Below are 26,966 nucleotides of genomic sequence, written 5' to 3'. Positions count from 1 at the left end.
TCTGCCAGAAACAGACATCAACAAGAGGCGAAACAAGCTGGGATTCTGGATTTTTTTCTCCTCTTTCAGAGGGCTGTCTTGCAAGTGTCGAGCACATAAGAGGCTCCCTGTGTGCGACCCTCTCAGCATTCAAGACCAGCGAGTGAGGGGATCCGACTATTGTGAGCCTCTCTGTGTGGCGTCCAGGGGGAGAGAGAGGGAGAGAGAAGAGCGGCGCCGAGCAGAGGAAGCCACAGACACTTGCTGTCCAACCCTTGGAGCTCGCATCGTATGAACGCAGCATCTGTTATCTCTGCCCTGCTTTGCGTCGTGAGTGGAGGCGGCAGCTGGAGTCGTCGTGGCCATGTCCAGGGAGCACGGCGCCGGTCTGGGGCTCTGGCTGCTCCTGGTCCTCGGAGCAGGCTTGGAGGCGGCAGTGGAGGGATGCAGCTGCCACCCGTCTCATCCGCAGCAGCTCTTCTGCAGCGCGGAGATCGGTAAGTCTCAGGGCAAATCTGCAGGTTTGACACCACAGGAAACAGCTGGCTGAGCTTGAAAGAGACGTCCGACTCAGAAGCAGCCGCTGAAAACAAGCCCCAGTGCTTGGCCTAGTTTCAGTCTCTCTGCCTGTCTGTCCGCCTGTCTCTCTGCCTGTGGCTTCTCATCCTCCCTCTCTCAGCTCAGGCCAAAATCAACAGCTGCCCTGAGCACTTGGCCTGAGGCTGCGGGACGCTGGAGGACCTGGTGTTTGTCAAAGGTGACACTCCAGCAGAGAGAGAGAGAGTCGCGCAAGTTGCTGTGGCGCCTTCAGTCAACAAGGCTGGAGCTGAATTAGCTGCCAGGAAGTCATCACTCAGCAAGTCTTCTCATTCCATCCTGGTGAGGAGAGAATTTCGGAGAGAAAACCAACATCTTTGCTTCAGCTGGAGGTCAGCCAGGTCAAACTCGCCAGCCCATGGTGTCAGCCCTAACTCATGCTGCCCTCCCATCCGTCTTCCAGAGGCAAGACTTGCCTCTGCTCCCCACTCACACCACCAGGGGGCGCTACCTGCAGCGCTGCGCTCCCAACTGTGGTGGAAAGGGCCACCTGATGGCCGCTTCACTGCAGTTAGGAGTCTCACAGCTCAGAGGGTCAGGACTGCAGTCATCGGAGGCTCTGGATGCAGATCCTGCAGAACTGCAGATCCACTCACATGGCTCCAAACAACAAAGCCAGCGCATCAACAGCGTCTCACACACACAGAGAGCACCAGTGTCAAAGCTCAGGGCCCGGGGCCAAGTCGCACCTGCCAAGTCATTTTAGGATCAAAGTTAGATTCATTTTTTTACATTAAAAAAAAAGATTCTCTCCAATGGATTTCAAAATTGTGACCCACAACAGTCAGAGAGAGCAAGCCAGCACTCTGACTCTGACTCCAGCCAAGAGAGCAGGGGTTTGCTGAGGTCACCAGGAGGCGACCCCTACAGTGGGACCCATCACTCTTGGGGCTCGGACTGCTTTGGCCCCTGGACTCACCAAGGCCCGAGTGTCAAGTCATGTGAACCCAAGACTAACTTCAGCGACCCCTGCTGGTGAGGAGGAGGGTCCAGACACCTGCAGCGCTCTGACATCTGACGCCCACACAGAGGCAACCAAAGAGCTTTCTGGCAGAATCATCGATTCCAAGAAGAACCCTGGTGACTCATGGAGGATCCAATACACCAAGAGCGTGACACTGCATCTTCACTGGCCACAGGACAGCATTCCCACACAGTGATGTGGCAGGATGGTGCTCACAGCTGTCCAGGGAGTCCCCCACCTCTCGCCCAGAGTATCGGGGGATGAATGACTTTTGTCCTCCCAGAGCACTGGAGATACATGACCTTCCTCTGCTGACCTTGGGCTGACCTGCCACGCTGAATGAAGCTGTACATCTGAGTAACCTCCCATCTGGACAAACAAGTCGGCCATGTTTGAGAGTCCCAGCTTGTGTGTTGGACGGAGGCCAGTGCCATGCCAGCACAGCCTACTCCATCTCTCTTGCTTTCTTCCCGTCTCTCTCCCTCTCCACTTCATTTCCATGTCTATAGGCTCGGCCCAATGGTCTGAATACTAACAATATCGGTGTGAAAGACGACTGACAGTCCGGCTTTGTGTTGATGACAAGGCTGCCGATTCATCTGAGAGGGGGGGAGTTCCTCGCTACATCAGTTCTCATGGTCCGACCTTGTAATATTTCTCATGGAGCTGTGCGGCAGAAGGACAGGCAGAGTTGTGGCCAGTCTCCAGTGAGGTGTTCAGACTCAGACTCTCCATAGAGGACAGTTGAATAGAGTTGATATGAAGAGGGAAGGAGTGCACTGGACCGGTGTCTTTCATTCTCTGGAGTGAAGCGCTGCAATTAGTCGTGCGACTCAATTATGATTAAATAATCACAACAAAAAACGGGTTAAAAATTTACAGTGTGCTGTGTGCCCTCCAGACAGCAGGGATCCTTTGTCAGTGCAGGAGCTCCTGCTCCACTGATGCAGCTAGGATGAGAACAACAACAACAAACATGGAGGAATCCTCCCTGAACCAAAGCAAACTAAAGCATCTGTTGGCTTTGCTTCAGGGAGGTTTTTCACTACACAATGTCCAGGGTTTCCACCACTCTGGATGGACTTGAGATTCTTATCACATTGAAATTCAAATTCAAGACATGAAAAGAGCTTTAGCTGAAATCAGGTGGTATAAAGACGGATGCAGAATCAACAATATTCTGTTGTTTCACTGTCTGTATGGCTCCATCATTGGGTTCAGCCATGTACCACATTCATTCACGTTGGAAAACGTGGCTTCTTGTGGCAAATATTCTGATGCCATTCAACTGAGATTCAGTGAGATTCATTCATCTCAAATTCTCTAATTCTTTGAATCGAATCTGACCCCTAGTTGCAATACATTCATTTTACTGTAGAGACAGAAGTGGTGCAATGATGGGGCCACGTGAGAGAGAAAGATGGGATGGTGGGAAAGAGCCTGAACTGTATGGAAAACAATATAGCGTTTAGTTAGCAGGAGCAAATGCAAGGAAAAAAGACCAATGCAGCATCTGTCATCTACTACAAGTCCTGCAGCTCCTCCTCTGCTCGTCCACGAGCCAAGAGGCAAAAGCAAGCGGAGGATAAGGAGGTCGTGCTGGGTCACGCTTCTCCTGGCTCGCTCTCACTCTCTAGTCTTTGATCTCCGTCGCTCCTCTTCTGCATCCATCTGACGTTGTTATTTCTGTCCATCACCACTGAGGCTCTGCTTCTGCACCAACACTGCATCCAGTGTCACAACAACAAACCCATCTATTCCACAGACGACTCCTTCACTTCACATGTCTGTCTTCTCAACCTGTCTCCTCACAGTGATAAGGGCAAAGATATCAGGAGAGAAGATCGTGTCGCCTAGCAACAATTCCTCGCCGTACATGAAGATGATCCAGTATGAAGTCAAGATGATCAAGGTGAGAGCAGACTGACAAGCAGCACCATAAATCTGTCTTGGTGTTGTCTTGACAACTGCAAAGGGAAGGCAGTGGTGGGGCTAAAATGGCGGCAGCCAAATGTGCCGCATGTAACCTCTGGTGACACCTTCGATTTGGGAATCTGTTTCTGCTCCGTGCGAAAACAGCGGAAAGGAAACGGCCGCCAACGTATTTTAATGGCCTCATTCTGCAGGCTGGTGGTCTCCCTCACGCTCTCCTTGATTCCAGATGTTCAAAGGTTTCGAGAAGGCCAAGGACATACAGTACGTCTACACGCCGGTCTTCTCCTCACTATGTGGGGTCAAACTGGACAACAACAACAAAGCTGGGTATCTGCTCTCAGGTAAGACCTTCTGGCTCTCAGGACATCAGGTCGCTGGCCACTTCAGATCCTGCCGTAACTCATCAGTCAGGTTTTTAGCTCGGATGTTGAAACTGGGCGTCCAAAACCCCGCCCCCAACCCATCACCCCGCCTACTCTGGACACACAATGTCAAAGACTGACAACTGGCTTTGGAACAAACACAGCTGTCAACAGCTATTTGTCCCAAAATAACATGATAAACAACAGATAAACAAGCATCAGAGTCAAATCACAAACGTTCACAGACATGAGGGCAGTGGCAACTGTTGCCACGGTAACACTGGGCGACTGTTTTACTGGGCTGAGCCTCATTCATTAAAGATAATAATAACAATAATAATAATAATAATAACATGTTTATAAAGGCTTGTGGCATGGTTCGGTCAATAGAACGACGGGAATTCTCATCCCTGTGAAGCTCTTTTGCTCTCATTCTGAAAGGGCTGTGTGTTCGTCCGCTCGCCGCTGGGACGTGGGGGGGCGCCAAATATTCCTCCCATGAGAAAGCAGTTAGTTTCGTGAAGGATCGTTTCCTCCTGTCAGCAGCGTCACACACCCCATCAATAGCAGCTTCCATGCTGCCAGATGACGGCGGTAAACAACGTAAACAATGTCAAAGTCAAAGCAGAGAGATGACACCAGGAGTTGGGCCTCATACAGGCACTGGTGATACATTTAGGGCGTCCTGCTGAGGACACAGGGCGTCAGGTTTTTCGTGTTCTGCGGCGGGAGGTTCATCCCACTGCTAACCAACATGGGAGCAGACAGATATGGTCACAACACAAGCCCCTCGTGTGGATGAGAAACAAAGCATTGTAGAAACTGAACAGCAAAAAGGGCACTGTGTCCAAACTACACATGAAGCTGTCGAAGCCTTTATTCGGCATGTTTTAGCTCCTTGCTTTTTGGAGAGTGAAATAACAGCCATTTGTCACCCACCAGGAAGCATGTGGAGTGATGGGAGGATTTCCATCGGCCAGTGTGACCTGGTGGAGTCCTGGGACAACCTGTCGCTGTCACAAAAGAAGAATCTCAACTACAGATACCAGATGGGCTGTGAGTGCAGAGTGAGTGGCGCCTCTTGCTCCGTGGATGGCAAATACAAGGCCTCTCAACAGTAGACATTTTTTAATTGGGATTAATCGCACTGAAGCAGAGTTAAATGGCTCATGACTCCCACATGTTGCATCTGTTCTCAGCAGCAGAGCGGCCAATACTGTCTCCTCATGCAAACACGTGGTGCCTCCAACAAACAGACACGGTCCAGAACATTGTTCAGAAGAAGCTCCGAGGCTCTGAGAGGCTCAGCAACATGCTAAGAGCAAAGTCCTGGACACAGCATTGGCCACTCTGCTTCCTTTAAAGTTAGAGCAGATGAGCCTACTGCAATTATCTGCAGTAGAAACAAGCACTGGACACTCCAGCATCTGAGCCAGCTCCAAAGAGGCTGAGTCCCTATCCTCCCTCCGCAGATCAACACCTGCTATTCGGTGCCATGTGCGTCTGCAGGAGTGGACGAGTGCCTGTGGACGGACTGGCTGCTGGACAACAGCCTGAACGGAGAGCAGGCGCGTCAGTACGCCTGCATCCGCCGCTCCGACACCACCTGCAGCTGGTACAGAGGCGGACCCCCGCCTGAAAGAGACTTCCTGGACATGTCCGACCCTTGACCTGCTTCGCCAAACCATCAGCCAATTTGCCATCAGGCCAGACAAAAGCATCATCTTCAAGCTCCTTCAACTGTGGTCCAAGTCGCCCCGAGGCCCGGCTCCTACTGGCTGCTAACGCTGCCAGATCTCTAGCGCCTTCGAGCTCTGGGAACCAAATGTTGGCCTCAATGTGTCAAATTGGATTCAAGTGACTTTAGCCAAATGACCTCACAAGGTCTCTCCAAATATTTCTGCGGTTCTGTATCACATGAAGACCTGAGAAGCAGCAGGAAAGCATTCAGGCCACTCACAATAAAACCACCGTCCCAGCCGCGCATCCACCGGACAAGTCAACTGTCAGTGAGTAAAAACAAAACAGGCTTTGTGGTGTTGAGTGGAAAAATGGAACAAGTGAAATCAATAAAATATAGTGAGTGAAGTGGGAAGGGTGAGTTTGAAGTTGGAAATAAGTCAAAAGATCAGACCATCACCTGACAACAGAAGGAAAGGGATGCGTATTGGGAGTCAGTTTTCTCAACACAACTGACTGGAAAATCCACAATGGCAATGTAGGTTTGCTTCTTTCTCATTTCAGAAATGCAATGCAATATAATAGGAATAAATCCCAAACACATTTAGGGTGTCTGCATCACAGACCCAGAACATGAAGATGATCTGCATCACTCTGCCAAACTTCAACAACATACCTTGACCTTTCAAACATGGCTAGTATGTGGACTCTTGCGGCTCTTATTAGCAGGTGGGAGGTCTAGATACCTTGAGTCGCACTTGTACTGGGTCCCAGTCCATATTCACAGCTATAAAGAAAACCTTCAGCATCTTCTGACGTGGAATATCACCACGATCAAACATCAAGCAACATGTTACTGAGATGACGACAGACAGACAGGCAGGCGGACATAGAGACAGACAGACAGACAGGCAGGCAGGCGGACATAGAGAGAGACAGACAGACAGACAGACCCTTCTCACTGCTTGGAGCCAAACGGGCCAAACACAACGTTGCAGCTCGGAGACTTTGCTCTTACACAAGCTCCAGGTTACAGGAGGCAGTGACAGTGTGCATTCATCATGAATGGGACGTACATCTCGGGGCTTCAGACCTAATGAAAATCCACTTGCTTTTTCATGCCTCTTTATTCACCGCCGCACTAGCAAACATTCAAGAAGTTGAGGAGCTGTAGAGGGAGCCAGAACTGAGGCAGGATCCTGCTGAGGAGTGGCGCGTCGTTCACTCCTAAAGTGAGACCCAAGACTCGTCCAAGAAGTTTCCAAACAAAAGAGGGTCCATATGAATTAGCAGAGACGGGAAGAGACATCCTAGAACCACGAAGACCTTGGCATTGTTGTACATATGTTAACCAGGAAGCACAGGAGCTACTAGCATCTGCGTTAGATTCCACGTGTCCATGCTTTCACTTCGTACATGACGTACCATGAGATGTTTTAACAGCTGCACTAAAAACATGGGTGAGAGGGAGCGAGGTTTTCCGGCTGGCTGCTGGGTTTGACAAGGCACTAACATGATATTAACACTGTAAGAGCATTTAAAAGATTTGTTTTGTATCGAAAGAACTCTTTGTATTTATGTCTGTTTCTGCCTGATTCAACTTTTCTATCCCATGTACCAAAAAGAATGTACATAAACTGTCTCACTGCTCCTGGAGTGGATGGTGTGTGGTGTCTGTGTGGTGTTTAGAGAGCGTGAGGAACATGCCACTCGTGCCCACCAGAACAAGAGAGGACAGACTCCTACCATGTCCTTGTAGTTGGGGTAGAAGGTCTGCTCAATGAGGGGGAACTTGTCCGAGCCCAGCTTCTTCTGACTTCTGATCAGCTGAGAGAACTGGAGATGGAAGCAAACACCGTTGGCATCTCACACCTGGACATCCTGGACACCAAGGTCGCTGCTTTCATCACTTACGGCCCAGGGTTTGTCACACAGGCTGTAGATGGACTCCAGAGAGTTGACGGACGGGACCCCTGCGTACTGAAGGCCGATGATCAGGTTCCTGAAGTCCTGGTTCTGGGCCATGCTGAAGGCGTGTTGACGCACCAGGACAAAGTCAGGCCTGAAAGATCTGGCAGAAGATGCTCACAGTCACAGAGCTTCTCAGGGAGACAGCAGAAGACAGGAGTGGTGTTTGAGTGGAGCATGTGGGGAACTGAGATTAGACCTTCACATGAATCCAGAAGATATTCTGGCAAGCCATCCTTCAGCATTCAAACTGGAGATGAGGCTAGAGAATTGGGTCAATCGTCCTTGAGCTTTGACAGACTGTTTTTCTGTCAGCTGTTCAAGATAAACCAGGCCGGTAACACGTTCCAGCTGCCGCCACGTCGTGTGGTGGCACGACTTTCAACTGCCTGAAGCTGCATGAAGCTGCTCAGAGTCTTCTGCCTTCACACTCCAGAACCCTGGCTTCATCATCTGCGGTCATCATAAGACACCTGGGATCTGTGACAGCTCCGGGGCAACGCAGCTCTTCACCGGCGCCGGTGTTAGCACATGTTAGCAGAGCTAGTGTGAGTCAAGTGGCTACAGCAGAGACCCTCAGCGACCCCAGGACCTGCTCTGGACCCAAGCGTTCCAATGGGAAATTCTTCTAATGCAGGGCGAGCGCTGAGCCGTGGCCTGCCTCTGTTGAATGTGACGCCACCGCCAACTTTGAGGCCGGCTCCCTGGACCTGCCTTCATCTGGAGTCAGGCTCTGGAGAACATCCGACCGTGACTCATGCCATGATCATTCTCCAGAAACATCAGTCATGTCAGACACATGGCGTCACCTACAGGTCATTGCTGCAGCAGACAAAAGACGTCTGGAAGCTAGTTTCTTGGCAACATAGCCCAGATAGCAAACGTGGTGAATGTCACACGGCCATTACAGAGAGACATGGATGTGGTCAGTCAGTGGACACTTGTGTCATCGATTCATCAGCAGCCCAACTCAACAGCTGAGGGCCAGAAGAGAATGTGATCGGCTTCCACAGAGGAGATGTCTGGCTCACCTGACCACCTTGGTTCCACCCCTCATGACCTGCATGTCCACGTTACAAGTTCCGTTGGAGTGGGACACCAAGTTGATCTCCGAGAACTCAGCCTGATGGTGAGAAATCACATGAGTGCACGTCATCCAGTCAGCTAAAGCTCAGGACTCCCATTGATTTAACAATACGGTGATGAAAAATTCTCATGCACTTTATATTTGGTTTGGTGGTGTATCTGTATGCTGTTTTGAAAGCATGTTTAAATGGTTCAAAGTGCTGCTGGAGAAACACGAGAAACCATCAGGTGAAGAAATGACCATGGAGTCAGAGTCTATTCTCCAGGTCATGATCCAAACTGTCAGTCCTTTGTCTTGTGTGGTGAAAAACCTCGTCACAGTTCTCTCTCTCCTAAAATGCTTGTTTTCCATGGCCTTATTGAAGATGTCACTCAGACTTTGAGGCTTTAGAATTTGTTGATGGTCCCTAACTGATGGCGGCTCCTAGCATTAGCGCTGCCTACAGCACGAGAGCACTGAGGAGACAGGGTGGCTCCTCTGACTCGTGCCTAACCCTGGTCTCCAGTCCATGTCAGTTAAAGTCACCGACCTGCTGGTGACTTCAGCGTCAGCATGGAACGTGAGCGAGTTCCTCATGAACAGATCAGGGACCGTTGGAAAAACACACCACATCATTCCCTCCATTCCCAGGAACTCGGCGGGCGTTGTACCTGCTCCACTTTGATGTCGTACTCCCCGACCACCTTCTTCCCCCGGAACACTTTGACCCTGTTTTCAGGACAGAGGGAGAGAGAGAGAGAGAGAGTTTCGGTTTCTGTTCACTTGGACTGACATGAGAGTGGGAACAAGCGTATTGTTCACATCCGTCCCAAACAAGTGAGTCAGAGGAAACCTTGCAGTCAGAGAGGCGGGAAACATGAGAGCAGCCTCCAGACGTGAGACTTTAAGAATGACATGACGATGGGACAGGTCACTGACTGGGTGTCGAAAATGACACAAGCAAAAACCAGCCATCACAGTCAGAGGAAAGCAGCTCTTTCACCGTCTGCCTCAGCATTTCCTCTCGGCTCTGACCTGAGGGATGTGGCGGCTCGGGCTTCGCCGTCCTCCAGCAGCTGACAAAGAAATGTTGGGACTTTTAAATATGAACATCTGAACGACATAACAGGCGACCAAGCCAAGTCAGCCCGCCCCCACAGTCGCACTTCAGTTGGAGCCTTTCTATCCTCCAGACTCACGGAGCCTCTCCTCCTGGCTTCATGTTTCCATCCAACATGCACCGGCTCGGGACCAAAATGTAGACAGTTGACTCAGCAAGCTCCATATATAGCAGAGAGATATCCTCAGACATGCAAACATCTTTAACAGTATTGGCTTGTCCATGCATTTTCTTGGCCTTGCGAAGGAAATCCTGCACTCCACTGTTCATCATTGCTCCATGTGCTTCTCAACTGTATTTCTTGAAAAGTCGTGAGTGAAGCTCGAGTGATCCTGTTGATAAACCACCTTCCCAGCACCTCACAGGCACGCCACATCATCCCAGTCCACTTTTCTGGCTCATTTGATGCAACAACTCTGAGTATGGATCTGTGGCGTCCCGGAGTCTGAGACAACACCATGGAAGCAGCAGCTGTCAGATCAATGCAGGGCTATTACCACAGAGCCAGAGCAGAGGAAGGGACGAGCACCCAACACATCTCTGGATCAGCCACGTGCTTCACTCCCCTGTCACTTCGCCTGCATGAGGGAGCAAAAATCAATAACAATAACATATTAATACCTCATGAAAATAAGAGGAAAGAATTGTCAGCTTGTCACCTGAAAAGTGCTGCTCCACACATCAACTCATGCTTCGAAGACTAATCCAATGAGACATTTTCATGTCAGTTCGACCAGTTGTCACATGGACCATACAATTCCACATTTGAATGACTCAATCTCGGATTTATCTGATGAGAGTGTCGTGGTAATCCAGGCCAGAGTAGGTGTGGGAGGCAGACGCTGGAGACGCTTTCCTTTCACCAAAGAAATGTTATGATCAAGGTGCTCCAAGATGCAAAAAGGCAAGGAAAAAAAAACAATAATATATATATACTTCCCCAAAAGCAAAGACTGTAAAGAGGCTGAGCGGTTCACTCATCTTAACAGAGAAGGACTGAACTCATTTCAACTACAGAACTGGCGCACACCTCTGCTCACTGCAGTGTTGGCATCTGGACTGTACCTCTTCACAGGGAGATCCACAACTCCATCCTGCTCACCACACTGCCAACACAACCTGCCGCACAGCGCTCGACCCAGCTCCATCACAACAAAACAAAACCCTTCCCTCCACCGGCCACAGTCGGAACCACCTCACTACGCTCACTACTAGATGGGAAAAAGCTCAGGACTCCCACTGATTTAACAATACGGTGATGAAAAATTCTCATGAAGTCAATGAAGTCAATAATACAGACAAGGAACCGGGAGATCGCATTCCTTGTGAGACACAGTTTGGCGCCTTTTTGCCCAGTCGACCCAGTCACGTGACCCATCACTAGATACACCAGAAAAGGCAAACTCAAACAAAAAAACCCCGGAATACACATAATACAGGATAAAGGTGGAATTCAACCAACAAGACAAGCAGACAACAGTAACTGTAAATAAGAGAGCAATGACTCTCAGCCACTCTGTCACAGTGAAGGTGACAGGGTGAGGGCAAACAAAACTCTTGAGCGACTGCCAAGCAAATCTCCATCTAAACCAGGATCCCTTCCTGAGCCTCACTTCCTGCTCACCAGGCTGCCTGATGTCGGGCGAACAACGAAGAGACAGAGGCCAAACATTCTGGCGCTCTAACCCCGAGTGTCACCTTTCTGCTTCAGCGCTGAGTCGAGGGTCCATGTTGGCCCAGTCCACGGTCTCAGAGGCTAGCCCATCCAAAAACAGCCAGAAAAGTCAAGAGCTCTGCCACTTCATGTCCAAGTGATCGTCTGAAGTATCGCTGCTAGCAGTGAGCTCAGCAGGACAGCAGGTGGCAGCAGCTACTACTGAGTCGGAGCAAGCAAGAACATGATGCATCCATGTGGATCCAGGAGGTTACAGCCTCTTTGGTGGAGGCACCCCATGTGGCATCATCTGGTTCTGGTCCACACAACATCCAGTCAGTGGTTTAGAACTCTGTGACCCAAGTGTCGATTCTCTGTCTGTCTTCAGCCCGTCATTCTAAGTCAGGACTCTTGAGACGCTCCCAGTAGGGGCTCTGACGGAAGGTGCCATTCTCTCAAGCCAGCAGAGCAACAAGCCCACGGCTGCAGGGGGTCGGCGCAGGCTGTCAACTGAACGCTCGAGTGTAGTTTCCAAATTCAAATTCATCTCAATATTTGGAGCCACAGACTACAGCGACATCCACTGAGCGATAGAGCCTGAGCAGCTCTAGCGTGCAAGGCACCAAGCGAGCGGACCACCCCGCGCCTCACTCATGGTGGAGCAGAGATGACCATGATGCTTGACAGCGCTGTCCCACTCTTCAGGAGGAGCTGCAGAGAAATGAAGCTCAGTCAACCAACCAGAACGCAGGTGTGGAAACAGGAGCGAAGAGGAGGAAGAGCAGAGACTGTGATGTTCCCACAGGAAGTAAAAGTCCTTTCTTCCTCCGCTGCACAGCATGTTCAGATGCTTTCAGTAGGTTGTTGAAGGAAAAACAAGAAACGCAAGTTTCAGCCGCAAGACGCTCAGTTTGAATCCATGAGCCACGTGTGGTGGCAGCAGTGAGTCAGTGAACTGACTTGACAGCTGCACATCTGTGATAGTCACCAACTATGGAGAAGTTCTTGGAAAGAAACAGTGATGAAGAAAGTGGTGGCGCCCCCTGCTGGAAACACTGTTCATGAAAGCACCCGTTGGAGCTGTTTTGAAACGGTGACACTTTTATTTACACTTCACTTATATCTTCCTTGGAGTTCAGTTGAATGTAGCATAGCATTTGACTGCACAACATGTTGATTCTAATACCACAGGACAGCGATGTACTGCATGTGAGAGTGAAGCTGTGCAGGACAGAAGAGGCCTATCCTGCAGCCGGTGTCAGAGGTGAGAAGAGTCGGAGAGACTGGCAAGGACACGCTGGGACACCACTCTGTCAGGTCCCTTCACCAGTCTACAGGAGCTAAGATGGATTTGAACACAAGGCCGCAGCCAACAAGGTCCATATTATCAGCTTGAACTATGGAATCAAAGGGATTGATTTGATACCAAGGACTCTTCTGGAGCCCATTGTCTTCTTCATTGTTACAGGGAGCTTCAGCCTGAGCAGAACAGAGGAACTGCTGTGAGTGCTGGAGAGTCCCCACATAGGTGCTGTGGCAGAAACCAACACGCCGCGTCACTGTTCCCCCAGAGATGCAAAGCAAAGCTCCCGTGAAGGTCTCGCCTGTGCTTCGCTCTCCTACGTGACATCTGGTCTTCTCTCTCAGCTGGAACCCGCCTCACACGCTCTTCTCTCTCTCTCCTTGTTGTACCAACCTCACGTGCTTCGTGTGTCCAGTCACAGCAGAGAGCAGCAGCCCTGGAGGCCTCGTGTGCTCCGTTGGACCGAGAGACACGTGACGACCTGTCCCCTCCGCCGCCCGTCTCACAGCACGTCTGCTGTCATGTAGCCACTCTCTCTCTCTAACAAAGCCGTTCCTTGCAGTCCAGTTGCTCCAACCCCTGCAGGAGGATTTGGCTAACACCCCTGACATCACAGACGGGCACGAGGCCTCTGCGTCTGCTGCGTCAGACCAGGCCTGGCCCCCACACCTACTTGCTCTCTCTGTAGGGAGTCATGCTTCCCAGCCTTCCCATCACAAAGAGCATGACTGTTGTTGTTGTTGGCTGACTTTGGTTCCTTCTGACTTTTGACGGTTCTCAAATCTCATTGAAATAGTCAACTTGGATGGCTCTATTGAGAGAAGCACATGTCGTCCACGTCTCCTCAACATCACCTGATCCAAACCACCGGAGGTCAGAGGCTGTCCCCACAGAACTCCCTGGCCAGCCCTTCACCTGGTCACTGTTTCACATGTTATGCATTTGACAGTGAGCTCATTGGCAATGTCGCGCTCAATACCACTCTGCGTGGTCTTTAACCAGCACATAATATTGACTCAACAATTTTGCTGAGAACACCAACCAACGTCTACCCACATGACCGTCCTCCCTGCTCAAATGAAGCTGGATGGTGAAAGGATGCAGGTTTGGAGGCTCACTTTCCCTGCTCTCCTCACTCTCCTCGCTCTCCTCGCTCTCCTTACTCTCCTCGCACTCCCTGCTCTCCTCACTCTCCTCGCTCTCCCTGCTCTCCTCACTCTCCTTGCTCTCCCCGCTCTCCCTGTTCTCCCTTCGTTCCTCGCTCTCCTCACTCTCCCTGTTCTGCCTTTGTTCCTTGCTCTCCTCACTCTCCCTGTTCTCCCTTTGTTCCTTGCTCTCCTCACTCTCCCTGTTCTCCCTTTGTTCCTCGCTCTCCTCACTCTCCCTCTTCTCATCTCTCTCTTCCCACTCTCCTCGGTCTCTCTGCTCTCCTCACTCTCCCTGTTCTCCCTTTGTTCCTTGCTCTCCTCACTCTCCCTGTTCTCCCTTTGTTCCTTGCTCTCCCCGCTCTCCCTGTTCTCCCTTTGTTCCTTGCTCTCCTCACTCTCCCTGTTCTCCCTTTGTTCCTTGCTCTCCCCGCTCTCCCTGTTCTCCCTTTGTTCCTTGCTCTCCCCGCTCTCCCTGCTCTCCTCACTCTCTTCGCTCTGTGTGGGTTCAGCAGGACTGAAGACTTATCTGGTCTGAACGTTGTTCCCCAGGATGGAGCTTGGATGGTTAAAGCTGACAGCAGTGCACGAGTGAGTGGGAGGGTTTTTGTCAGTAAACATTTCAAATAATGATCAAAGATCGTCTTTCATTTTTCTTTAGTAATATATGAGAATTCTGCTCAAACTGGGACTCTCACCCGGAGCCTTCAGAGGTTAAAGACTGGGGCTCGGGACTAGACGTGATCACAACAAACACCGGCCTCCGTCCTGATAATCCTCCCGTGAGGCCTCATGGGTCACTCTGAGATGTTTACACCCAAGCAACACAAACAGACAGAGCAGTTTGGTGCCGCAGTAACTATGGGCTCCTGCGACCTGCTCCAGGGGCCTGATCTCCCTGTGGCTCACTGTTTAATTGGCCATGAACCGTCTAATCTTACATGCCACTATTTGTAATTGTATTTCAACTGCCAAGGTCCCCGAGGAGCTTATTCATTTTAGGGTCACTGGAGCATTACGGAAAAGATCAAAAGATCTTTCTGAGAATGAGTCATTGTCAAGCACCACAGCTCATGAGACGTGTGAACAAAACTGAAGCACATGTACCAAATATCAGTCACATTCTAGTCCTTTCTCGTGGATTTCAAGTGTGCAAACCGATGACACTCTTCGGCTCGTATCAGCTCATATCGGGCAGATCTTCTGTGCTGTTGTGCCCTGGGCTGTCAGTCAGTGTGGCATGTCCCAAGTCAATGAAGTGCATGGTTCAATCTATGCGCAGTCTACACAGGCCACTATTTGCTGATAAACACTTTATTGTGTGTGTGTGTGTGTGTGTGTGTGTGTGTGTGTGTGTGTGTGTGTGGGAGGGGTGTTCGGTTCCGCCACAGAAAAGCTTTCTCAGAAACTGAAGCAACTGTTTACAGGCTCATTCAAGTTCCATCACTTCGACTTGAAAAGGTCCAAGTCTGTTGCAGAGCCGGGTCTGTCGCTCTGCCCTTTCCTCCTGCAGGGGGCAGCAGCAGCTGCTCAGGGAGGAGGAGACTTCCCAGTCACGACTCTGCGGCGTCACACTGCGCATGTTGACTGAAGTCCTGACTTGATGAAAGCAGACTTTCCTGCTGCCGCTCTGGTGACTTGTCTCAAACAAACGCCACAGAGGAGCACAGAACCTTGACTGACTTCATTCTTTCTTTCTTTCTTTCTTTCATTTCCGACAACTGTTTTGATGAAGTTGGAAAAAAAATCATATTTTTCTCTTCTTCCAAAAGTGTATTTGTTCAAAAAGGCTAGGAGTCAACAGCTCTTCCAGTCACCCACTATGAGACTTCCATCCTGTAGCTAATGTTGCATTTGTCCCAAACAGATAAAAACAATTAATTAAAATGATAGATCACTAATAATAACGCATGACGTTAGATGTGAACAAGACATGAATAACTTAATTCATCTCCCATTGACAAAGTATCATTAAAAGAAAAAAGTTCCTAAATGCAAATGTTGAAAAGGTTTGATCGCCCAACATCAGTGTGACTGCAGGAACCCGGCTGACATGCACTGATCCCTCCCTCAGTCAAAGCAGCGCTGCTGTGGTGCGCCGCGCTCCTCTTCCCACACACTCACAGCCAAGAAGCCGCTCACGTGCTTCAACAACTTCCAGCTGTTTCTAAAGCTGATGCGCCTCTAACTGGACCACACACCTTCACCACAGAACCATGGAGGGAGGGAGGGAGGGAGGGAGCCGCCACCAGGCCAAAGACTGTCTGCAGCGCAGAGCTAACAGAGCTAACGGCTAACCTGACCTGTCTGACTTCCAAACTGTATTGATGCTCATGGACTGTCAACGTTGGCTCTGGGCTTTAAAAGGTGGCTCTGAACAACTAAACGCACCACAAAATACACGTGAAGAGAGAAAGAACCATTGTTGTTATGAAGCAAGTTCAGGCAGAGAAGCCGAGGATTTGTCTGGAAACTCCAGTCACATCATGCAAAAGAGAAGTGATCCCACCCAAACAGTGATTTCAAGTCAGTCCACACATCAATGAAGCATGACCTATTTTGCCGCCTCTTTCTGGACACACGGGAAACAAACAGCCTGGCAACAGAACAAGCCAGTGTCAGTAGCTGCAGTGTTTCACCAGTGAACAGGGAGTTTCTACAGGACTTGAAGCACCAGTGGCCCAGGCTCCTGTGGTGCTGTGAACCACGGCTGCTGAGGAAGCAGGGAAGGGTTGAAGAACACTGCTCTAGACGCAGGTACGGTCAGAGTGAGGCAGCTTCCGCAGCGTCATGGCAGGGACGATCGCACCTCCTGCTCATACCCAGAGTCAGCAGGCTTCCACTTGGCTGCTCGCAGTTTACAGTGACTCCACATTGACAGTTTGACACAGACACCTCCTACAGAGCTGCACATTATGGAAAGGAACGTGTGTGCAGAGAGCATGTGTTTGTGGGCGTGTTGGTGAATGAGAGAGGCCTGGTCCAGCAGGAGGGGTCCTCATAACACTGCTAGAAATCACATGACACTGAGGCCATGGAGGACTGAGCTGGCGTCAATCATTGGTTCATCCATTCACAAAAAGAGATGGAATAGTTGGAGTGTGAGGCTGCCACAAGGAAGACTGTGAGGAAAGAGGAGGCAGCTCGAGCTCAGAAAGAGCACACTAAACACTCTAAAATTATATTAAGGCAGCGCAGTTCCCTCAATAGAAAGAGTTGTTCTGAATGTGTGTCAGCATCCTACAAAACATGGAGTGCACATCTACAAAGTGCTGCCAACAGGCGTCAGTGTTCTTCCAACCATATGGTCAACAGGTCCACACAGGACTCAGGAGAATGGTAACGTGTGGTTGCGCTGTCCTTATTTACACCCCAGAGGCCTGTGGAGCGAGCGCCTTTCTCAAAAGGTCAGGGAAGAACTGGACCTCTGGACACATGATGACAGGGTGAAGATGACTGAAGCCAAGGTCACTCATCATCCTCACCACTTCATCTCTCACAACACTGTCGCAGGCTGCGCTGACTGAACCTGGATATATTGCAGCTAAGGCTGTGTCCTACTCCTCCCCCTAACACCAACACTTGGTTCTGTGCTCCCTCCACTGTGAAGCTCCCTCCACTATGAAGCTCACTGTGAAGCTCCCTCCACTATGAAGCTCCCTCCACTGTGAACCTCCCTCCACTATGAAGCTCCCTCCACTGTGAACCTCCCTCCACTATGAAGCTTCCTCCACTGTGAAGCTCCCTCCACTATGAAGCTCCCTCCACAGTGAAGGTCCCTCCACTGTGAAGCTCCCTCCACTATGAAGCTCCCTCCACAGTGAAGGTCCCTCCACTATGAAGCTCCCTCCATTGTGAACCTCCCTCCACTATGAAGCTTCCTCCACTGTGAAGCTCCCTCCACTATGAAGCTCCCTCCACTGTGAAGCTCCCTCCACTGTGAAGCTCCCTCCACAGTGAAGCTCCCTCCACTATGAAGCTCCCTCCACTGTGAAGCTCACTATGAAGCTCCCTCCACTGTGAAGCTCCCTCCACTATGAAGCTCCCTCCACCGTGAAGCTCCCTCCACCGTGAAGCTCCCTCCACCGTGAAGGTCCCTCCACTATGAAGCTCCCTCCACTATGAAGCTCCCTCCAGTGTGAAGCTCCCTCCACTGTGAAGCTCCCTCCACTGTGAAGCTCCCTCCACTATGAAGCTCCCTCCAGTGTGAAGCTCCCTCCACTATGAAGCTCCCTCCACTGTGAAGCTCCCTCCAGTGTGAAGCTCCCTCCACTGTGAACCTCCCTCCACCGTGAACCTCCCTCCAACGACCAAGTGAAGTGACTGACGTCCCTCAGAATTGGGACGACACTTGATGACATCACACTAAAGACGGTGTGTCATTGGCTGCCGTGCTGTGTTTTGTTTCCTGCATATCCTCCAGTGTTGGAGACAACGTTTTGGAAATGGCAGCTCCAACGTTTCTCCAACTGATCATCTCACTTGGTTTGGTGAAGCAACGGTGAAGAAATGGGCGGAGACAGATCCGTATGAGGATGCTAACGTTAGCCTGGATGCTAGCCCACTGTTGTTTGTTCAGAAGAAACAAAAACATATTGAAGGGATCATTTCAAGTGGTGGATGGCGAGTGCCCTCACTCTGAGGAGGATTGGGACACACTACACTGACACGTGACGCTCAGAGCCCAGTGTTGATCAGCAATGTTGCTCCAGGGCAGGAGTCACCATCGGCAGATCTCTGGCCTCAATTCAACGCAGACACTCGCTGCCCAACTGCTTTACGCTTTAGACCGATCTGTTTCCTGGACGGACGGCAGTCGCCATGGTTTGGATCGATACTGACAGCGAGCAGAAGCAGCAATCACCTGCCACCACGCAGCAGATGTCGATGAACGACAGGATTTCCCTGGACTCTGAGCACCAAACTCTAAAACTGCTGTGGCTAATGGCCGAGAGCGGAGCCAACACAAGAGGCCGAGTCGAGAGTGAAAAGGGAATGTTGGCTGAGCTCCTTCCTGCCGGTCCCGAGGGAGCCATCGTCCTCTGATGTTTGCCACTTCACCACTAGAGCTGGCCGACAGGCTACACACGAAGAGCAACAACACAACCACATCTATTTCAGCCCTTGAAATGAAAACCACGTGAGTGAGTTTGTTGCCATAGCAACAGCTACAGTCAAAGACATTGTGTGCTTCCCTGCCCTGTGCGATGCTGTAGGTAAAACATAGGAGCCGCTTCATCCTGAGTGTAGAGATTTGTGAATATCACAGCAAGCACTATGCGCTCAGACACAGAAGGAAAAAAACAAAGTAAAAATAAAATAAATAATCATATAAATATATATATATATATATAAATATATATATATATATATATATATATATATATACATTTGTTGATTTGGTTCACTATGATTTTCATGAGTTCAGTTTTTAGACAATCATCATGTATCATGTACTCACAGCACTGGTACTGGCCAAGCCCACAGGAGTACTGATGTTTCTCCACATGAAATCACAAGAGAAGCAGCCAAACATGGCCATCTCAACATTAAAGCTCTCACCTCACCACACTCCAACTGCTTTCCATATTGGTGAATAAGCTCCGAGCCCCGGTACGCAGCGCTCTGCTCTTATAGGCACATCCCTGCAGGAGGATCCAGGAGGACCTGAGACAGCAGCGCAGCGGCGTACGACCACTCCAATGGAGCCGTGCCAAACTGGAAACTGTGACTCTTGCCACGAGAGAGACCTTTCTTGGATGTCGCCGGATCAGATGGTTGACAACCTGCTCAGCGTCTGCTCCATCAATACCAAGGCAGGAAGCGCTCAATGGCTTTCTTATGGGCAGCGCAGCGTCCTGCCCCCACAGCAGCTTACTGATGCCATCCAGGGGATCGAGTCTGAACGCACCTTCAACCCGCCTGTCTGCTGACTCAGTCTACTGAAGATGCAATTCAAAGGTGGATCAATGGGTGCTGATGCAAGAAGAAAGGAATGACTGAGCAGCGCAGAGCTCTCTGGATGTTTCCTGGTAACCCTGTCAAAATGTGGATTCATTAACATCACCATTAACATTTGTGATAGTGGCTATTTATGACTGACACTAAGAAGCCCGGGCAGATGAAACCGTCTCAGCACGACTCCACCTGTCAGCAGGATGTGCCTTGCTCCTCAACCGTTCGATGGCTTTATGAATCAAGTCTGCTCACGAGGCAAAAGCATTTGCTGTCCCTCTCACATTCTCACTAGCCTTAAACCAAGTCATACAGACATTCCTTCCTAACCAGCGCCATCCTGGGGAGGCGTTGGCTGCGGCGCAGGAATTCAGGCGAGATGCTTGGTTTGTTTTGGAAGTGGTCTTTAAAACATTGTCTCGCCTGTGGATGGTTATTTAATAATTAATTCATAATAAACATGAATTAAAAAGAGAGAGAGAGAGAGGCAAAAACTTTTTTGGAATCCGTCATCAAACGTGTTCTCAAAGTAGATGTGGCCAATGTTCCCTCTGATGTTTCATGTACCTGAGCAAACACCTCTCTGAGCGCTCACCTGGACCACTGTCAACCACCTGTCGTCGGCTGTGGTGACTGCTGTAATATTTTCAAAAGTATGAAATAAATATATATTTACAATTTTCATAATTCACATTGAGGAATGTAACGTGTGAAATTTAATATAAAAAATAAAAGCTTTCAGTTGTCTTTGAATTGTATATTACATATTTGTTAACTGAATCATAATGCAATATATTCTTAGTATATATATATCAAGAATCTTCCAATACAAACTAACTCTAGTCACATGACAGCACTGAGGTGTGCGCTGGACGTCAAAGAACTTGAAGCAACTTTGACAAACATGGCTCCTTTCTCACACGGATGGATGAGGCTCCTGAATCCGTCTGTGGTGAGAGTGACTTTTGTCTTCTGTGAGCGAGCGCTCCTCATGGAACAGTGAGCTCCAGTGAAGAAGGAACAGGTTTCTTCTCCACTGACTCCACACTTCATCTCCTCAGCTGACTAGCGTCTCCTCTCTGTGGTCTGAAACCCAACCATCCTCTCTCCTCTGCGTGACTCCGCCCCCCAATTGGCTCAGGGCAGTGCAGGACGTGACCCCATCATGAGCAGCCCTTGTGCAATGTGCTCAGGGGAACGAAGTGATGCGGGACCATTGGTTCAAGCAAAAAAATGCCTTTTGAGCAGATGATCACGTGACCTCAGAAGCTGCAGTAGCTCCACTCGAATCGATGTGACGACACTGAACTCACTTCATGAAGGTCAGAAACAAGAGCAATGAGCTCCTGGATGTTCATCAGTACAATATGGCACACGTGCCAGCAGTGTGGCATTGAAACATGTGGCAAAGAAGCAGTGCGCATGGAAAATCATCAACAGGACTAGCAAAATCTGAAGGTCACAAAGGATCATACCGGGACAGGTGGGGCCCATGAGCTCTGCCAGGGCTCACTTGCTCCCTGCGGCCTGTCTGCAGTGGCCATTTCAAAACTGTCAGGTGCTTTACTGAAGCTCAGCAGCTGATGCACGCGCAGCTTCATCAACACCATGGAGCCGTGACCCAGTGGCGGCACCAGGGTTTGCACCACCCGTCCTCCAGTGGAAAACACATTTTCTTCTTCTCTTGTGGAGAGAAGCAGACTGCGCCACACATTCTCATTCTTTACAGCGACTTACTGAGAGGCTCTGCACAGTCCAATACAAACACAAAAATCTCAACTGCCAAGAGGAAGTCGTACCTAACTGAGATTCAGACAACGCTTCAGTTGTAATGAAGGCATTGACATGCTGCAAATCATCCCACGCTGCCGAGGAAACGGCGGCCATTGTGACCTTTGGTCGCTCTTACACAAATGCAGGCGCATCGGTACACATAAGGTAAAACAAATACGAGGCTGGAGAGATGCAGGCAGAAATGAAGAGCCAGGAAAAAGAGAGCAGATGTGGCCTCTGGGCCCAAACTGTTGAATCAGCATGTCTCTTTTCATGACGTCACCGCTTCACAAAGTTCTTCTCCAGAGAGCCGTGATGAAAGACAAAATGAGGCAGTGGGAGGAAAGAGAGAAAAGGGAGCAGTGCGAGACAGCGGGAGATTCCCAGATCTGTCGTCCGTCTCTGCTGTATGTGCGGCAGAATCACCTGAGGAGACCCTGGAGGAGGCTGTCTCTCCATGTATCCATCTCTGAGAGATTGGGATGGTTACGTAATGACTGCACGTGACACCACTCTCAGGACTCCCTTAATCGCTGGGTTGCGCTGACAGAAATCATGGTAGCGTCATGTTCCGTTTAGAGTGTATCCACCAAGACTCTTGAAACCTTTAAGACTACAAAGCAACTGGAATTGCAAGGACGAAAAGGAAGAATGATCGAGGGCATTGTACTGCAGATCCCAGTCAGTCAGGCCATCAGCTCCAAAGGATTGAACTAACAAAACAGATGTCTTCAATGTCCCGATCCTGCTTTTTGTACTCAGGTGAGGGCTACAACTGAGACGAAGATGGGGCCCTTATCGTGTCCCAGTCAAGCCCTGGTTCTGCAAGGCATTGTGCGCTTGGCTTGCAGCCTGGCACCTCTTCATGTCTCCAGGACCCAGAAACTGGGAGCTGGGATCAGAGCCTTCCACCCTTCTCACCCTGTCACGGACTGTTTGTCCCTCTCCCCTCAGGCAGGAGAACCTCCCGTCACAGGAACAGCTTTTTCCCCTCTGCCGTTCATTATTGCACGTTTTTTTGAAAGCACCTTCCTAGTTGGTGGGCTCCTCCGAACTGACCATGGCAATAAACCTGGTTCGGGTTCTGGTTCACGCTGTCGCTGCAATGCAAAGTCTCTTTTGCCTGAGAATCTCTCTTGGATTAGCAAGGTTTGGAAGGACGTGTGGGGCTCAGAATATCATTGAAGGATCAGCGATAAACAGTGGAGAAAGCTGTATTCACTCAGGCAAACGCAAGATTATCAGCAGCCAGAAAATGTCAAGAGATTCTCAGGATTGAGCAGTGACACCGACATTTCCATCAGTTGTGCCCAGTCGGTGGCTCGAGGTCTACCAGGGGATCCTGCAATTCTTCCCACCTGTTGGGAACCGACCACTGCTGGAGCCACACACGTCCTGATTCGGACGCAGCTTTCACGTCAGACTGTCCACCGCTCAAGACCTACAGGTCTGCTTAAATTATACGGCTAAAAGTGGGGCTGGGTTGGACAAGTGAAAAAAAGGGGCATCAAAGTGCTCATCCAATTGAAGTAGAGTTTGTTTTGGGTGATGCCACAATAAAGAGAAGCTACGTTATCTACCGTCTCACGTTTTGGATGGCGAGTGGCGTCATCCCATCGTGGGTGGCAGTACAGGCTCACAGCTGGAGGAGACGGATTAGCGTCATGTGGAGCAGCATCTCACACCATCAGCGCATGAGGAAGCGCTGCAGCTTTGCCTGTGTCACGCATGTGTAATCCGGTTCTGATTGTGACGAGTGGAATATGAAGCAGAATCCCCAAGTTAATCTTCAGGTATCACCGAAGGCTCGCAGACGTCATGTTTCCAGCACAACGGAATCAGAATCCACACCATCACTGAAAGTGAAAATCACTTGAAATAAAATGCCAACACTTGACATCATTAGAATGATTCATTCCTCCAAAAGATTTAAAATAATAACAATGAATACAATACTTAACAACGTGCAGTCGACCAACAATTCAAGCTCGCTTTGTATTTGGTTCTGCGGCAAGTCATTCAGCAATTCTAAAAAAGCCGACCTTCAAGACAAATGCATCCATTGTGTACCAACCAATAGACACTCCCATGGCAAACCACTCATCCGCTGTGCATAACACACAGGATGACTCCAACACACGGTTTTCACTGGCGACTCCTGCGGAAATTGCTATATTGCTGTACAGATGTCCCCTTAATGACTGAGCGTGTACACGACACACTCTACTGTCGACCACAGTGCAGCGACATCGAAACAGAAAAGGCCAACGTGAGCTGGTCACTAAACCCAGCGAGATAATGATGTCAGAGAACAGGGGTGGAGGATTATAACAGCGAGGACAGCTCCAGTAGAACGTGACACTCGCAGCGACATGGTCAGGCTGGACTGAATATGATGTAGCGGTTCATAACACGGACCTTCTCCTGCTCGCCAGACGCTAAAGGATCATACAAATTCAGCACCAACATGGCACACATGGCCTCCACACAGTTGCTGCTGAAGGCTGCGGAGAAACAAAGAAAGCAAGCAAAGCCCTGCTATTTTAGGAGCAGCCTTAATGAGAGGACCTTCTTCTAAAACTGAGACGCTACCAGCGTCCATGTTTTATTTCCCCACCCCCACAGTGACATTAGCCCAGTCATTGTACCCAGGAGCCGCGTCTCCCTGGTTGTTCATTACAGCGAGCAGAGCACTGAGGTGCCAGGTCCACCTGTAGTGGTTTGGGTTGCCAGGCACTGGGGAGCTCACTGAATTTGCCATGTAACAAATGCAAGTCCCAGCCGACGTAAGACTGACACCCCCGATCACAACATTGGCAACACAGGTTCTTCTCTGATTCACAGTTTGCCCGTCTGTAGTCTCTGGAGGTACATGCCCACCTTGCTGTCTGAGTTGGTGGGGGGAACGGTCAGAGCCTGGAAAAGACAGCTCAAAGTGGACTCCCTGTAGGTCAGGCCTGGCCAACCCGCGGCTCTTTCCCCAGTTTCATGCGGCTCTTCACCAAACGAGCCGCTGAGCTGGCTGTGATTTTGGTCAAGTTGCTGTTGAAATGATGGTTTATACAGGAAATAAGGGGAAAAAGTCCTTGCTGTTCCAGCGAGATGTCACAATATTGTTCAAAGACTTTGACTCGCGGTTCACTTTGAAACATGAACAATAAACCTGGCTGCAGGTTCAGTGGCGATGTGAGTCATGGTCCTCAGACTTGGAGGGTCATCAGATCCACCATCAACACCCCTGACGTGACTCAGTTCCACGTCTGTCCTTCCCTCAACTAAAGCTCTGGCATGTGTTTCACCTGTGGTTCACTGTTGATGGAGGTGAAGTCTGTGAAGAGGAGACGCTCCAGTCTGCAGCGTGGCTCACACACACACAGACAGAGCAGAGCCACGTTATTGGTGGCAGGAGCCACGTCCCAACATGGAGGAGTCAAGTCAATGGCGCCCACATTTCTATCTACGCCGCTTGATGTTTCCAGGAGGATCAGGGTCAAATGGAGGGATGTGAAAAACACATGGAGAAGAGACATACGCCGGACGTGAACCTGCAACCTGGTGACACTCAGGGAAGAGCTTTAACCACTCTACTGAGTCAGGTGAGCAGCTGCTCAGCTGAAGCCTCACAGCCTGACGTGTCTGGAGCATGTGGCTCTGCTCAGCAACACAGTCAAACAGTGGGGCTCTGAGCCTGGGACCCCAGCTGGAGGTGAACTCCATCAGGAGTCCACAGCCACTGGTTGTGCTTTTGCACCTCAGTAAGCAGCCCTGTAGGTCAACCAAGAGGCGCGTGATCTAATGAACAGGAAGAGAAACAAACTTGTGGACCTATGTTATTTTTTGTGTGGCACAGAAACCTTACTATCGTTGCTCTGCTGCTTTCCTCAGAGTCGCATGACTTCAGTCCAGCCAGTGGCCCTCATGCAAAACCTAGGGGGCCGACTCTGAAGGCTCAGAGGTCCTGCTGTCCACCTTCCCTTCCTCAGACACAGATCACCACTCACCAGGGAAACCATCAAGGAGCCCAGCACAGTTTGTGAAATCATCACAGTGAGAATGCAGGGCCTGAGCTGCATGAGGACAAGCTGTTCTCTCACTGCCTGAAACATCCCCACCACTGACGCACCATCACAGCAAAATGATCGCTGTGATGCCACGGGCCACATTGTCCTGGCCAGTCATAATGGCATTTTCAATCCCAAATCTATTAATGCTACATTAGTAACAACACGTTTTTCTCAGAGAGAAATACAGCCCCTAATGTTTGGCCTACTCATAGGAATATGCTCTCTACTGTGATGTTCACACACAGCTCAAAGTAGAGAGGATCAAACCAAAGCGGTCACACAAACTCCTGAGTAACTGTCCACCTACCACTCGTGCTGAGGCTCGTCGATGACCAGCAGGATCTTGAACTTCTTGGATAGTGATGGCGACTGGGCAGACTGCTCCACGAATCCAGCTGCAGAAGCGGCTGTCTGCTTGACCACGTTGGTGATGGAGCTGAAGGAGCTGAAGAACCCAGAGGACCCACCAGAGGAGGACTGGGCAGGTGGAGCTTGCTGGCCCTGTTGACTGGGACGTCGCTCCTGAGGCGCAGGGGAGCTAGCTGGGGCCTGGGTCGGAGCTGGGGCTTTGGTCGGAGACTGAGTCGGTGCTGCCTCTTGTTGGGATGGAGAGGGGGCAGTGGGTGGAGGGGGAGCTGGAGGCTCAGGCCTCTGGAGGTCAGACATGTAGCCGTTGGGCAAGTTGGACATGAAGGTGCTGTCAGAAAGTCGGCGCCGGAGGAAGTTCATGGCTGCGTTGCAAAGGTCACTCTCTCAGTCGGTTGCTTGGTTGGATGCTTGGATCCGCAGGATGTGTTTCCGGGATTTCTCTGCGGCGTCAAGCGAGAGCAGAGGCAGGCAGATGGCTAGAGAAGAAGGGCAGCTGCATAAACGCACGGATCCGAGGTGAGATGAGTGACCAGGGTCATATCAGTCCAAATGATGGAGGGGTCGCTGACGAAAAGCAGCAGGCAGGATGGAGGATGAAGCTCTGGTCCAGTCCTCCGCAGACAGCTCTCCAAAGTCAAGCGATGGCAGCAGATTAGCGCGCAAAGATGTGGTCCTCCTCCGCCTCCTGTGCTTACACCTCCTCACAAACGCGCGCACGACTGTGAGTGAGTGAGGGAGGGAGGGGGGCAGAGAGACAGAGATGTAGTGTCGCCGCCTCTGGTGAGGTGGTGCTGCTCTGCCTTCCACTTGCCTCCTGAGCTGCTGCCAGCCAGCAGAATGCACTGATGGGATGCTGCTTATCTCACCCGTTCACTCTCTTTTTTCCCTACTCGCTCACTCTCCCGTTCACTCACGCGCCCTCTCGTTCAGCACACTCGCTGGCATCCTCCCCCTCCCATGCTCCTGTCATCCTCCTCCTACATCACAGTCTACGTCGGCGTGTCGTGCTGCAGCCGTGGAGCAGTGTCGTGT

The 26,966-nt window shown here is 50.4% G+C and overlaps 2 protein-coding genes across 2 annotated transcripts in view; one reads left to right on the top strand and one right to left on the bottom strand.

Annotated features, from left to right (window-relative positions):
- The window catches only part of syn2b (synapsin IIb), a 36,513-nt gene extending 9,547 nt beyond the window's left edge, over window positions 1–26,966 (bottom strand). Inside the window, exons 1-5 of the mRNA XM_053866961.1 lie at window positions 25,873–26,966; window positions 9,223–9,280; window positions 8,517–8,608; window positions 7,432–7,588; window positions 7,264–7,353 (exon numbers count right to left, since the gene is read on the bottom strand). Of these exons, the coding sequence (XP_053722936.1) occupies window positions 7,264–7,353; window positions 7,432–7,588; window positions 8,517–8,608; window positions 9,223–9,280; window positions 25,873–26,294 (819 nt within the window). The 5' untranslated portion in view covers window positions 26,295–26,966. The remainder of the gene's footprint in view (window positions 1–7,263; window positions 7,354–7,431; window positions 7,589–8,516; window positions 8,609–9,222; window positions 9,281–25,872) is intronic.
- LOC128760043 (metalloproteinase inhibitor 4-like) lies at window positions 121–7,166 on the top strand. The gene is made up of 5 exons (XM_053866970.1): window positions 121–476; window positions 3,355–3,452; window positions 3,702–3,816; window positions 4,780–4,904; window positions 5,310–7,166. The coding sequence occupies exons 1-5, from the start codon at window positions 344–346 to the stop codon at window positions 5,505–5,507; spliced, it is 669 nt and encodes a 222-aa protein (XP_053722945.1). The 5' UTR covers window positions 121–343; the 3' UTR covers window positions 5,508–7,166.

This window comes from Synchiropus splendidus, chromosome 6 (genome assembly GCF_027744825.2).
Source record: "Synchiropus splendidus isolate RoL2022-P1 chromosome 6, RoL_Sspl_1.0, whole genome shotgun sequence".
Classification (NCBI taxonomy): domain Eukaryota; kingdom Metazoa; phylum Chordata; class Actinopteri; order Syngnathiformes; family Callionymidae; genus Synchiropus; species Synchiropus splendidus.
The sequence above is the reverse complement of the archived record's forward strand: the minus strand, read 5'-3'. Positions and strand labels throughout refer to the sequence as shown.

What these genes read in the sequence shown, in the direction of transcription:
- LOC128760043 (XM_053866970.1), top strand. Translation starts at nt 344, where the DNA reads ATGTCCAGGGAGCACGGCGCCGGTCTGGGGCTCTGGCTGCTCCTGGTC. An exon ending in CTTCTGCAGCGCGGAGATCG is followed by an intron (nt 477 to 3,354) that starts GTAAGTCTCAGG and finishes GTCTCCTCACAG; the next exon opens with TGATAAGGGCAAAGATATCA. An exon ending in ATGAAGTCAAGATGATCAAG is followed by an intron (nt 3,453 to 3,701) that starts GTGAGAGCAGAC and finishes CCTTGATTCCAG; the next exon opens with ATGTTCAAAGGTTTCGAGAA.